General features: G+C 33.7%; 1 protein-coding gene across 3 annotated transcripts in view; it reads right to left on the bottom strand.

Annotated features, from left to right (window-relative positions):
* Positions 1–390: 390 nt before the first annotated feature.
* The window catches only part of LOC136028728 (F-box/WD repeat-containing protein 7-like), a 32,210-nt gene continuing 17,593 nt past the window's right edge, over positions 391–15,007 (bottom strand). For 2 of the 3 annotated variants that reach the window (XM_065706599.1, XM_065706600.1), the window contains exons 5-6: positions 7,403–7,589; positions 391–3,123 (exon numbers count right to left, since the gene is read on the bottom strand). In XM_065706599.1, the coding sequence (XP_065562671.1) occupies positions 2,912–3,123; positions 7,403–7,589 (399 nt within the window). In that variant the 3' untranslated portion in view covers positions 391–2,911. Of the gene's footprint in view, positions 3,124–7,402; positions 7,592–10,774; positions 10,941–15,007 lie in introns of all 3 variants that reach the window. The other variant, XM_065706601.1, reaches the window with a different exon arrangement.

Below are 15,007 nucleotides of genomic sequence, written 5' to 3'. Positions count from 1 at the left end.
TCTGCGGAGAGCCAAAATCAAAACATGCATTTATTCAAAAACATTCAGAAATTAAATAAAAAAACAAGTTTTTTCAACTGAAAGTAAGGAGCGACATTAAAACTTAAAACGGACACAAATTACTTCGTATATAAAAGGGGCTGCTTCCTCATCAACGCCCCGCTCTTTACGCTAAAGTTTTTTACTGTTTTAAAAAGAAGAGTTGGGAGAAAGAGTCAAACTTTAGCGTAAAGAGCGGGGCGTTGATGAAGAAGCAGCCCCTTTTATATACGAAGTAATTTCTGTTCGTTTTAAGTTTTAATGTCGCTCCTTACTTTCAGTTGAAAAAACTTGTTTTTTTATTTAATATATTTAAAATCAGCATTAAAATGCGATTCTTTTGATGTAGCTATTGGTACCAAAATTCCATTTTTTAGAGTTTCGGTTACTATTGAGCCGGGTCGCTCTTTACTACAGTTCGTTACTACGAACTGTTTGATAAAGTTGGAGGACAAGCAATATAAACAAAGGTATTTTATTTCAAATGACAATACAATTAAGTATGTAACTACAAAGAAGGATAGAATGTAAGGAAAATGAATTTTCCTGTTACCGGTATTAGACGATTAATCTTATAAGTACGGCTCTTATATTGGAACCCCCTGTGGAACTTTGGGATCAAAGCATCAATGAAGAATCCTTTCAGCTTGGGAAAAATCTTTTCGGTCCAAAGGCCTGGATTGCGGTCTATCTTTTCAATGTAGAAGTCTTTCTGGGTAAAAATCATGAAAAAGCAAGTATATAGCTGAGCACATTCAAGCTGACTGATTGTACTTGGTAAAAGTAGTCGTGGCCTCGTTTGGGGTTGACCAGTCCATTCTTTCCAACTTCCATGCAATAGTCCGCCTTAGACTCTTTTCGGTTCTTTATCCACTAGCCTATCCCCAAATTTCTCGCAGTTTCGCAGTTCCATACCTCGCTTTGATTTAATTTTCCCCATGATTTCGGCTTTGTGTGCATAAATTTCCTGAAGGCTCCTGACTATTTCTCATTTCTATGTTTCTTCATTGCATTGAAATAATTTATGAAAATTTCACACTATTAACAAGCAGCTGATTATTCCAGCTTGTCATTTTCGTCTCTAGGGGTTATTATCGGCGATCTGAAACGATTCTTTATGGCAACCGACGTGTAAAAATTTCAGGTAGCTGAAAATATTCTAGGGGACTGTTAGAAAACAGGAAAATACATCAAAAAATGGTTCCAATCATCTTATAGGTTATTGTCTTCTGCACATGATAGTACCAATTTTGTTCCAAAAGCAATATCCTTCATAGAGTACACTTGTGAAAAATACCTAGACATTTTCTAAGATTTCTAAGCAATTAGAGGAAATAGAACAAAATCCTTTCAAACATTTTGTAGCATCTTCAAGAAGCTGTGGCCTGATATTAAAAGCGGCATCTTCCGCCAATGAATACTTGAGTACTTTTTAAATATAAATTTTCAATTTAACATGGGATTTTCGACTTCCATCAGTTCACTTAATCACCCCCTTAATAATTCTCAAAAGTAGCACTTAAAGTACTAAATACTAAATAAATAACTAATTAACTAACTACTCTTTAAAACAATTATTTTATTTGCTTTTGTCAAATAAGATTACTCATTCATTCATCCTGACATCATAATTAGCCAATTTGGTCAAAAGAATTATCCTCACCTATTAATCAATTATAGAGGGAGAGGGGACTGCACACCCTAAATACGAAGATTTTCCAATTGTCCCAGTATTTTTAAATTAATTTCTTAAAAAAATGAATTTTGTTCATTTTCTTGTTAGTAAGCCAACTAACTGCAAAGTTATTAGTCTAACTTGGAAGAAGCAAAAGAATGCAAGTAGTAGAAGAAATTGTGGTTAGGCAAGTTAGCCTAATTTAATTAGGACAATTAATTGTCTAATTAATTTAATTAGCAAAATTAACCACTATTGTGGTTAGCAAGTTAGCAAGCTAACTTTGAAGAAGTAGTATAATCAAAACGAAAAGAGATAATTTTTTAGCATTAATAAGATAATTAAGCATTAATTTATTCAAAACAAGGATTTTTACTTTAAATATCATTAAATCGATGTTTTAAAGAGCCTTATAGATTCAGTCTACGCTAGAAACTACTCACGGAACGCGCCTACCATCATATGTCCCTATCTTTACAAAAATTTCACCTAAACACAAATAATGACACAATAAATTATCACAAACAAATTTGATACATTGTTTGTAGTCGCAATACTACTAAATACCAAACCTAATTACTATCTTAAATTCAACAGAATTAAATTATTTTGTTTTTCGATTTTTTAATATTAATATTGTACTTAATATGAAATCTTAATATTTTGAAATTCAATGGTATTTGTCTATATTATAAAGTATATGTTAAATATAAAAAAGATTCCATACATATTTTCTTGAAAGACAGTTGAGAAAAAGAAACAAGCCCAGAAGCGAAATTGATTAATAAATTTACAATTTTCTTATATATTCGTGACGAAGCAAATGATTGACCCTACTATTTGTACTTTTAAAAAGAAATTCGTAAAATCAAGGATCAATTTCTAAAAAACTAAATACAACAAGTACATTCTGACACATTGTGTAAGATGGCAAATATTTTTTTTTAGAACCCAATTAGGGTAAATCCATCCAACAGTTTAGAACCTTTTTTGAAAATCATTTGAACAGGGTGATAATCGCAGTAAATGATCCTAAATGGTAAAAAACAATGCCAAAAAGTTGTTGTTTTGACTAAGCTATAAGCAAAATCAGAACCAGCGACACATTTCCTTTCTCACTGCCCCCATTGTTTATTTTTATGGACTTAATCGAATTGGCCTCTTTAAAATTCATACAGCAGCCAATCCATGAGTACTTTAACAGACACTGAAATCCCATAACTTGACAGTTCTATCATAAGACCCAGAAACAATCACAAAGTCATTGAATTGAAGACAAGTAACGCCATCTGTATGATTTCTCAGGGTTGCAATTCTTTGCCCAGTATCTAAACTCCAAACTTTAAGGGTTCTATCGTCAGCAGCACTTACTAATTTTGATGCATCAGCTTGAAGACAGCGAATGACGCCTAAAACAAAACAATTTGAGAATATAATATAACATTGTATTTTCACGTCAATTTCACGTATGACGTGATTAGAAAATAAGATTGCAGAAAAACAAAGAAAACTTCAGAGCAAATATATACACTATCAAACAGTTTATAGTAACGAACTGAAAGTAAGGAGGGACTCAGCCTAATAGTAACCGAGACTCTAAAATCACAATTTTATAGCAAAATTCATTATCCTTAATGTTATCTATTAAGAGCTACGAGCCTTAGAAAATTTGTCAGGATTTTTGAAAAAGAGTAGAAATACCACCAAAAAGTCAAGGAATCTTAATGAAAAACCACCAGATTTAGCATATCACAGTACCCCACTATTGAGGTTTCAAATTCTTATCTATAAAATGTGGAATTTTGTACTTTTTTGCTAGAAGAAAAATAACGAATGCGTGTTTCTTACTTTTTCCTAGGGGCAATCGTACATGACCGATGTTCCTAGAAGATCAAGAGAGGGCTCATTCGAACGAAAATAAGATATTCTAGTGCCCTTATTAAGTGAGCAAACAAATTGGAGGGCAATTAGTCCCCATCCCATGCCCCCTTTTCCCCAAAGACATCTGATCAAAATATTGAGATAGAGATTTAGTTCAACATATTTTAAAGGTCAAACAACTATGCCTTTAGGGATAATATGAACCCCATAATCCGTTGGACAAGGCTGTAAGTTATGCAATTTACCCATTCTCCACATATGAGATTTGTTACAGGAAATATAGGGAATAAATTCCCCCGGACAATTTGCCCCAGGAAAACTCTCCCTACAAGAAAATTGAGTAGCCAAAGAGACAGTAAAACAAATGATAATAATTATGTATATGAATTCCAGAAATTCAAACATTACAACAAAACAACACATCCAAACAAACAGAGAGCTGAGCTCATAACTTCTGTGTATGATGGACATAAGAGCTGAACTTCAAAACACAAAGAAGTAAATGAATGAATGTAAAACAAAACCACAAACTAAAAAAGGAGAAACTCACGGACAAGGTAAGTAATACTAGGTCGGGAGTAGACGGAAGACCACCCAAATGGACAAACACCAAAAACAATAAAGAGCAATATAAAATATATTTATACTCCATCATTAAAACTCACCAAAAAGAAATTAATGGATTTTTTAGATTAGCGTAAGAGCCCCCAAACTTTGTCCGTGAAGGATTACTGACGAATGGTATCAAAATTGGATCTACGTTGCATGGGCAACGAGAGGTGTTGCGGAAACCTTTGCTCAGCTTCGCCGAGTAAAGTATTGCGAGAGCAACAATTAATTTTGTCACTTCAATTAAACGCTAAAGTTGCTCATCTGTAAGGATCTTCAAATAAATACTAGATATACCAATTCGCAAAAGTTGCAAACCCCTCATTGCCACTAGCAAAAGTTGAAAGCCCCTCATCACTGAAAACGATTGTAGCCTAACAGTCGATTATTACTTACAAGTCCCCTAAATGTCTTACCACTGGAACCAAAATGGTCTTACCATCAAATACATCGGATACAAATAATAGATACACCAACTAGCAAAAGTTGCGAACCCCTCATTTCCGAAGATCATTATGAGAACAGCCGACTGCTGCTTAAAACTTCCCTATATGTACCACAATTGGTATCAGCCTATTTTTCGTTTCAGTGTGTTCCTTACTACTGAAGCTGTCAACCCCTTTTAACTTTCAAACTGGTATATCTCATGAAGGAACTTTTCTACCAAAAAATGGATGACGTATACTTTGATCAGCTCATCAAGAGCTATCGATTGCCGTCGAAAAAAAACTATCTGTCGTAGTTCAAACGTTGCCTTTTTTTTCGTGGGCCGAGTTACTAACGTCATCAATTAGAAAGGAGCAAAAGATAAACTCTAATTTCTTTAGCAATGAGAGAACTTTTAAGTTTAACAGGCACATCTAATACCATTTCTCTGCCGCAATCCCAAGTGCGAAAAACCGAATGATAAACCAATCTGAAATCACGAATAGAAATAGGTAGAAACAATAGATGGTAGCACTTCTGGTTTTCACTTTTTGTTTCTGTAAATTTTTCTATTTATCACTCAAAGAAGATATATTGACTGTGGGGCCGGGTAACTGCCGCATATACTTAACACTTATAGATTTTAGTCCATATTCAATTTGAAACTGATGCCTGCCTGCTTGCCTGCTAGAACGGAGCTTTCCACTCGAAAGCAGAAACATGGTTTGACGAAACGAAAGGTTGACTGCAGAACTTCAGATAGTTCTCTCTGACATAGGCTATAAAACTCCAATTCAATTCACACACTATAAGCTCTGTCTCAAGGACAAGCAAAAACCATCCATTTTGGCCCCAAGCAAGAGTTCCACGAAGCTTTCCAAAATGCAAAATCATATTCACCAATCCGGCCTAAGGTCCACACTTTGAGTAAAAATTGCAGAGGTTGGACCCTCACCACTTTCTATGAATAAGCTGAAATCGGGGTGTTAGAAAAAAAAAACACGACAAAACCAAAGTGTTACTCTTGCAACACAATTATGGGAAAATATGATAGCCATCTTAAATATTTTTATAAACCTTTTTTTGGGAGGGGGAGCGCGGGCTTCGTCCACAGCGTGCTGAGTTTTGTTTGTCTAAATTTGACCACATTAAGCTAGCTTTACATTTGGGCGAAAGACTCCTTCCATCACACAATAAGTTGGCTGACACGTTGCACTTTGCAAATTTACAACAATCAATTCACATTTATTGAAGAAGCTTTACGGGCCCTTTGAAGATGGCTAAGATATTTATGAATTATCTTCGTTCCTTTTTCTTTTTTATTATGTAGTCTGTTTTTACTGGATCAAAGGTTTGGATTTTATCACATTTTTACAGCGCTGTATATAGCACTGGTTTCAGATTCATATCTTACGATTTTCTCTAGCCTTTGATCTAAAAACTAAAGATTTGATTTTAACTACATTTTTTTTAATATCATCTTTGACATAGAAAGAAAATTGAATCAACGAATCCTAAGATTTTCTCCCTTTTCTAGGTTCGATGCAAAAACACATCAAATCTAATAGGTATTTTCGGGAAATTTTGTCAAATATTAAATTGTTTTGAAATTTTTGAATTTTACATTTTTCAAATTTGGTTTTGATTGATGAAGTTGCTATATATATATATATATATATATATATATATATATATATATATATATATATATATATATATATATATATATATATATATATATATATATATATATATATATATATATATATATATATATATATATATATATATATATATATATATATATATATATACATATATATATATATATATATATATATATATATATATATATATATATATATATATATATATATATATATATATATATATATATACATATATATATATATATATATATATATATATATATATATATATATATATATATATATATATATATATATGTGTGTGTGTGTGTGTGTGTGTGTGTGCGTCCGTGTGTAATCGGTTGTCCGAGGCCGAAGAAGCCTAAATCCTTTTGTTTTTCCCCTTTTTGTCCTTATTTTAATTGAAGTATTGTTGTTAATGTCGTGTTTAGTCTTTTACAGACTATAGCCTCTGGGCATAGATTTATGCAGTTTTTCTGACAAATCCAATTATTAGAAAGATTTCGATTGTTCATTTTCGTCATTAGGTTTTACGCACCTTTTAAGTTTCCAATTGAAAGTTTGGCTTCGATAGGAAAACCGAATGTATTAAATTGACCTTATCAGCAATTAGACGGTCTTGTAGTCACATGATTAAAATATATGATTAAAAGTATGAAGAGCTTTATACAAAATGGTCAAAATGTTTCAACTGGCAAAGGTTTTGACTACCACCTGGCACATTAGCCATTATACATTTGGTAATTTAGAAATATTCTTCTTGAGTCCTTTAATTGAACAACAATTGGTTTCAACGTAACTTTCAATATTAAATTTAAATGCTTACTGGCGCATAAACATATATTATAGCCACCAATTGGCGAACTATTTAGCCATCCATTGACAAATCAAAACTGGCAATTGTTACAACACCAATAAACAATTTCTTACCTGTATGTCCTTCAGGGAACATCCAACCGATTGTATTGATATAATGTTACCGATTGGCCCCTTAGCCATTAGCTATTTGGCAGTTTAGCTATGAAATCGGCGCGTTATTTAGCCACCCATTGTCACATGAAAACTGGCAATTAGTAACAACAAAAACAAAAGATTGACTTACCTGTATGTCCTTCGGATGACATCCAGTCAATTGTATTGATACAATTTCCTAAGCTTAAATTCCACACTTTAATTGTTCGATCTAAGGACCCAGAAAACAATCGTGATTGGTCAAAAGATATACACGTAACTGCGTCTCTGTGGCCTCGTAAGGTTTTTGAGCAAGAACCAAAAGGCAAATCCCATACCTAAAAGAGACATCAGAAAATTTTTTATAATCAACGTCCATCTCTATTTTTTCACGTATTTGAGGGATATACATTTAAATACTGATCGGCCAAAAAATATCTATCTTGGCAGTATTTGAGCCATCCAGAGACAAAACTGATCATGTTCACGAAAAAATACAATAGAAAATCCAGATTTTTTTTTTTTTTTGTCAAGTCTATAAAACAAATGAGTGGATAGGGAATCTCCGCCTGGACTTAATCTAATTACTCCCAGAAAAAAATTAGTAGTCATTTGCGAAAAATGTCTAATTTCTGGCTAATCAACACTAATTAGGCTGAAAATTCTAATCTCTTAGTTTGGTCGTTTTATCATGATGAATGTATGAATGACAAAAATTAATGTACATAATAAGAATTTTTAATGACTGCAATCCTGACCTCCTTTAGTGGCTTCGACCCTACCTCCTCACCTTAAGACACCCACAAGATTTTTTTCTATAATATGTTTTATTTCATAAGCAATTAACTTCGGTTTCAAGGTTTCTCAAATTAGGAGATGAGAATATCTGTCAGAACCCAACACCTAGGATATATACCAGTGCGACTGGGTGCGTCTATCTTGACTTGGAACTAGTGAAATTTCAAAGACTACAAGATCACACTCAAATTAAGCATTAGAAAGTTAAAGCAAGATAGCAAAAGGCAAGATTCAAGAAAAGTTATTATATCTCAACCACCCTAGAGCTGCACAGTAGATTGATCCCATGCCTGGCAATAAAAAGGCAAAGGGATTGATCCTCGCTGTGGTAAAGTTGGGCGAGAAGCTTGCTACTTGTTCTTAAGACCCATGCACGTGAAACATGGATTCGACCCACTATGTACCAAAAATGGTTATGGAAGATTTTTTTTAGTATTAAATCTTAACCCATCTTTGAGTCAATTATGTTGATAAATTTTCATTTTGTTTGTTTTTAAAGCATGGGTCCTATTTTTTAAACTGCATCCCTAAACATTAAGCTTTTTCTGATTTTACTGCAATTAGTTTCATAAAAAGATTTATTACCTGAATACTACTACTACTACTAGCCAGCTGAGCAGCACCGCAGCTGCAGTATTAAGCGGACTATTCAAGGTTTCATTTTACCTGAATAGATACCAGGTAATGCGGAAAATATGACAAGAGGTAAACAGCCCCCAGACATCTAACATGAACGAGTACCTGAGGATATCTGCCGGGTGATAGAGAAGCAGAACTTAATAACCACTTTTGGCCTGCTTCAAATACCTTAGGTAAGCTTTGTTGGTGTTGGAATAAAAATCACATCTCACCAAAACACATACTGGTCTGCATCATCTACTGTTTTATCTTAGTGCTGCTAATCACATTTAATACTATTAGTGCTACTAAGACAGTGAATTTCCTTAAATAAATACCTCTTTCTTAAGTGCTTGTAGTATTTATGCTATTTCAATGCTCTTACATTCATAATGCAAAGAACAGGATAAGTACCGATGTCACACTGGTTTTAGTAAGGGACAGAATTATGTAAACTTGATTCTGACTGATGGATTATTTTTAGCTGACTGATTATAGATCAGTTTCCATTCTTACGTTAAGCCACTTATGTTACACAATGGCACTGCGAAGCAATCTGTAGTGCCACTGCTTTAAAGCTGTAAAGCCTTAGGGGAAGAATACTAGTATATTTCAAAGGAATAAAATACCAGGTAACTGTGTTTTCCGACCGAAGCACATAATATATTGTATTTTAACATGCTTGCCCAAAAATCCTACTGGGACCCTTTGTTCCAACTTATACCTTAGAAAATAATTGGCATACACCTCTTTTCCTCCTGTCGATATAAAAAAAAGTGCTGTTTCCCACTATTTGTTTTCTGTTATAGCACCATCTGTTTTCTGTTGTAAGTTAATGTGTAGACTGCATTAAAAAAAACCTCTTTCTTTCATAAGCACTTGCCTTAATTTTACTATTCTAGTACTCTTCAATTCATAGGTGAGCATAGCTTAAAAGCGGTTTCAAATAGGCTAAATAGACCTATCTCGCTGGTTTAGTTAAGGCCCGAAAAAAAGTCAACTTGACTGTAATTTATTAACCATTTTTAGCCAACCAATTATAGACCATTTTATATTCTTACTTTATGTAGCTTGTATCACAGAATGACAGATTTAAAGGCTATATAAGGGGAGGAGTTCATAAAATTTTAAAGGGGTTCAAAACCAGTAAACTGTGTTTTTAGGCAAGGGTTTACAAATATATTTAACATGTTTTGCCAAAAACCATCCTGGATTTTTTTGTCTCAATATATACGTGAGATAATTTTTCTAACTTGGTAAAATCCTACTTTTATTTAATCCCACTAATGCTATAAAAAAGAAAAAGAAAAATAGAAAAACTTGTATCAAACTGCATAAAAGAACTTGAATGGGGAAAAATTCCCTAATGCCTCCTTAGATACAGACCTACTTCAATTAAATCTTACTTACCCAATCCAGAAAAAAGGTATTTAAAAACAGGAAATTAGAAACAAATATAAGATCTACAAAGATAATTATGAGAAAAAAGACACTTGATAGCTTTTTCCCCTGTAAATTTCAAGTATCCTTTGGCCCATTTTAGACTTGAGAGACAATTCCTTTATTTTCAGCCCAGGCAAAGTATGCTTCCATTAAATCTCATTGTCACTGTCCAGAAAAAATAGTCTAGAAAACATAATTACAAACAAAAATTCATAAAATCAGTTTCCATGCAGTTTGACAGCTTTCTCAAAACAATTTCAGGGATCAGCCCAAGTTAGCATTTTTTAGTTTTTTACATATTTTTATTTATATTATTTTGGTTTTAGATTCTAGTTAGGCTTTTTTTATACGCTGAACACGCCTTGTTTTAGACAGGCAAAATATTTGTTTGATTTTTGTTCTCTTCGTTTCCATTTATTGGCCATAGAACCGTTTTTCTTTTTCAGATTTCAGGTTCGTTTCTTTGTTTTGTAATATTTTCTCAGGGACACTTTGGCAATTTTAAACTTGAAAAAGAATTAGGTACTGCATTGCCAGATACAGATACAGTTTTACGTTATATTTTATCATTTAGACGAGCCCCCCCTTCCGAAAAAAAATCTTAAAAGATAAAGTTAAAAGAAAAGCAAATGAGGATAAAGAAAATTTATAAGTAAAGGCAGTTTGATTGTATTATCTGCAGATCCACTAAGCAGCATATCACCAAAAAATTGGACGCATAAAACATGATCTTCGTGGCCATTAAGTATTTTTTCGCAGTTTCCTGTTTTTATATTCCAAACGCGAACACTTCTGTCGTAAGAGCCGCTAACAACCTTCTTCTCATCCATCTGTTAGGAATAAAATAAATCAAGTAGTTTATAGGTGCACATAAGCCCAACCGTCGCGCGGGGGTCCTGTCATCTTTCATAGAGAGGGGGATTCAAAATTGCAAAAAGTAGATATTTGGACCACAACTTTTCAATAATCTCAGGATAGGACCAAGTGCGTATCCAGAATTTTGGTTCAGGGGGGAGGGGCTGTTACAATTTTTTAAAAACACACCAGAAATTTTGTTTTTTGCGTGTTTGTTACGTTTTTACAATTCAGGCAAAAATTTCGAGTGGGGTCAAGCCCCCTAACACCCCTCCCTGGATGACGGTCTTGGATGTTACCTTTTATAACAATATCAAGAGGAGAGGGATCCTCTATGATCTTCCCCCTCGAGATTTACCCCCATTCACTCTCATCATTAAAAACAATTAATAATTTAATGCTATACAAGTCTATATAATAATTGTAAATACTAACTGACATGACAGCCAGCTACGGATGTAGCCGACGAACTTGAAAAAAAGAAAACAATAAACACAAATGTTTAATATCAGAAACGCAAGAAATCGTCGAGACAATCTTACGAGAACGCGGGACTGAAGCCTGCCCTATCCCTATTTACACACCTGATAATGACCCGAATCCTAAGGCCAAAACAATCCACTCAAGCATTACCCCAAAGCAGTCTACCTTGGATCTACCGTTATGTGGGGTATCTGTTTCTCACCGAGGAATATTACTTTCACAGCTTTGTTTCACGACTGGATTATCGAGATATAGCTTCCAGAGATTTTTTTATGTGGGAGGGGGTAAGAAGACTTGAAACTATTTGTTTAGGGAAAGGAGCAAAATATTTACCCAGTGGTCATCGCAAAACAGCATTGTCGGCGGTTTTGTTGTCTTTAGTCTGACCGTTTTTGGGGATGTTCATTCTTATTTATAAATTTGTGTGTACTTTCATGCGGTAATTGAATGAACAATCTTAAAATTAGTTGATTTTACATACTAAGAATCCGGTAAGAATAATAGATTTCGTTGTTGAATATGTATTGTAATTAAAACTTCGTTCTTTTTTAGAGTTTTGGTCAGTCTTTACTTACGATCTGTTTGATGGTGACTCCCTTGAATATGATGGTAGGTTACTACTCCCTTCTATAAACCCCATTTTTTTATATTCAAGCTTAATATTAGCAAACCAATGGTTCTAGAATTATCATCATCCTTAAAAAAATGTACCAAAAAACATATTTATTAGGACGGGGAGGGGGCTGAAATGTCTGAAACTGATTATAGATTCGTCATTTTCACTCATTTTAGCCGTATTCTTTGAACAGTCTTTTTTTTGTCGTCTTGTACCCATAAGCTCAAGCTTGGGGAATTTGCCTCTGGGAAACAATAAGTCATTTAATATTTTTTGCAAATAGGAAAAGGAGATTTATTACAAGTTATATCCCGGCAGAAAAAAAGTTCTTGTTAGCCCTTAACAAACCATCCTCCCCTCTCCCCCTATCTCAACAAATGACCTTGTGACACTGCAGAAGGTGTAGGCTAGTTGATATGTAAGAAAAGTACAGATAACAACTTCTAACTTCCTCAGAGTAGTGGACAGTAAATAAAGAGGAATATATATGGAGAGCTTTGAAAAGATGGTGGTGGGAGATTCTTAGAACCCTAAAAATAGATTTCATAATTTAAAATTATGTAGAAATACACAGGGTATATAAGATATGAATTAATATGCGTAGATGGTAATTGATGCATTTTTTATACTATGAATAGACGTAGCAAACAAGCGGTAGTACAATTTTGGAAGAGAATGTGTTTGAATCGAATTTTCGAGTTTTAGTTCCCTTTAAAGGTAACAAAAGAGATCCCAGTCAAACAAAAAAGCTAATTCCTGCCATTTTAGTTCACAAAACAACAAATTTGGAACAAATTGACTTGCAATTATCGAAAAAAGTACTTGTTCCTAAAGTTACCATATGCTGTTCATAGAAAATGAACGGTTATCATTATCGTCACTTGTAAACTTTATCTGAATAAGTTGATACATCTAAGGCTTCCTTCATTTTTGCACATTTTCAAATTTTGCACATTGTTCAATTTGACGTCCACTACGAGAAAGAGTGAGGTGCCAGAAGCCTCAAATGATAGAATCTCGGGTCCAAGCTTTCAGATCCTCCCTGAGGGGTCCTTCAAATCAACAGAGAGGGGAGAATTTACCACCTACCCTGCTTTAATTTAAGGAACATATTCGGATTAAGGTAATATGTACGCTAATGGGGTGACAGCTCCTTCTTATTGCTGAAATTATTCAGTGTAGTATGGCTGATTGCGTTCATATAAATTTTTGATTATATTCACCTGTGTGTACTTACTTGCATGCTTACTTGGATTCCATTAAAACAAAATCTGTCGCAATAGAAAATTAAGTGATAACCCGAAAATTATTTTTTGACATTCAGACATCTGTCCTAGAGAGAACTCTTTTTTTAATGTTAACAAGAAAAACAGAGGGTTGAGGGGGCGGTAACTCACCTATTTTTTTTTAAAACAATCCCATTTTATTACATAGATCAAATGGACTTAAATAAGGCCTTCCATTGTTGAAGCATTCTTATAAAATAGTTGAAATCATTGATGTATTACTAGGATATTAGTGCTGACAGAATTCAGGTCACACACTGTAGGTTCTGGCTAAAGAACAAGGGAAAACAAGCTATTGCTGAACTTATTTTTCTTTGGTTTAAAAAAAAACTGTTGCTGAGTAACTATTCATGAGAGATTTTTAATTTTGAGGAAAGACATATACGGTGTTTTTGTAGACAAGGACGTAGTATTTTGGACAAAAGTCAAAGAGACGAGTCAGAAGAAAACTAACAGTTCTTGCCTGACTGTTATTTTAGATGTGATCTTTGATCATCGTAATTTAGTTGAAATATCTAAAAATTTTGACTGTTTTATCAATTGATTAAGCAGGGGCCGAAATCTGAATTGTTTTCGTTTCTTTCTTTATTCCAGAGGTTTTGACTATAATTGATACTTCCGCGTGCAAATATGACTCAATAATAAGAATAAACAGTATAATGAACCGTACCTTAAAAGCTGTTTCTGATAAAGTATTTCAGCCAAACTTTTATTTTTGGGGAAAGCCAGACGACATGTTTTGTACAGAAGTAAGAGATAAATTTAAACACAGGAAACAGTGTCTTTGTGACTACTTATGTCACCTTAAAGGCGAGCCATTGTGAGTTAGCTGGACATTGTGAGTTAGCTGGACATTGTGAATTAGCTGGCCATTGTGAATTAGCTTGCGATTGTGAATTAGCTGGCCATTGTGAACTAGCTGGAAGATTGTGTAACACTTTGATTGTGTAACCACACAATAGAACAGTCTAAATTAACGAACTGTATGTAAGGAACGACCAAGTCCAATAGTATCCTACACTCTAAAAAACGAAATTTTGATAACAATTGATACATCAAGGAGTTGGCTGAAATTTTTATCCTTATTATGACAAATGAGGGAAACACTCCTAAAAAGTCAAGCGATCAAAATAAGAATCGCACCATCACATCCAGGATATGTGACAACTCTACTTTAGAGATTTCAAACACCTACCAACGAAAATGCGTTTTGTATTTTTTTTTTTTTTTTATCAGAAGAAATATCATAGATGCGTATTTATTTGCTTGTTTTCCCAAGAATGATTGTATCAAGTCAATGCTCCTAGTAGAACAAGAAAGCAGAATTCGAACGGGATTCAAAAGTTCTAATGCCCTTTTTCCGCGACCTAAAATATTGGAGGGAAAAAAGTTCCCTTACACACCCCTTTTTCTCCAAAGACATCAGATCAATATTTTAATAGCCATTTGATTGAGCATAGTGGAAATGCTAATAACTATGCCTTTGGTGAAAACAAGACCCCACAGATCCCCTAGGAAAAGGACTGTAAGTTATGCAATTTGCCGACCTTTTTTTTTTATCAGAAGAAAGATCATAGATGTTCATAGTAGATTTGATTGTATCAAATCTATGCTCATAGTAGAACAAGAAAGCATAATTCGAACGGAAATTAAAAGT

This window comes from Artemia franciscana, chromosome 7 (genome assembly GCF_032884065.1).
Source record: "Artemia franciscana chromosome 7, ASM3288406v1, whole genome shotgun sequence".
In the NCBI taxonomy this organism is placed as follows: domain Eukaryota; kingdom Metazoa; phylum Arthropoda; class Branchiopoda; order Anostraca; family Artemiidae; genus Artemia; species Artemia franciscana.
This window is presented reverse-complemented; position numbering and strand designations above follow the sequence as displayed.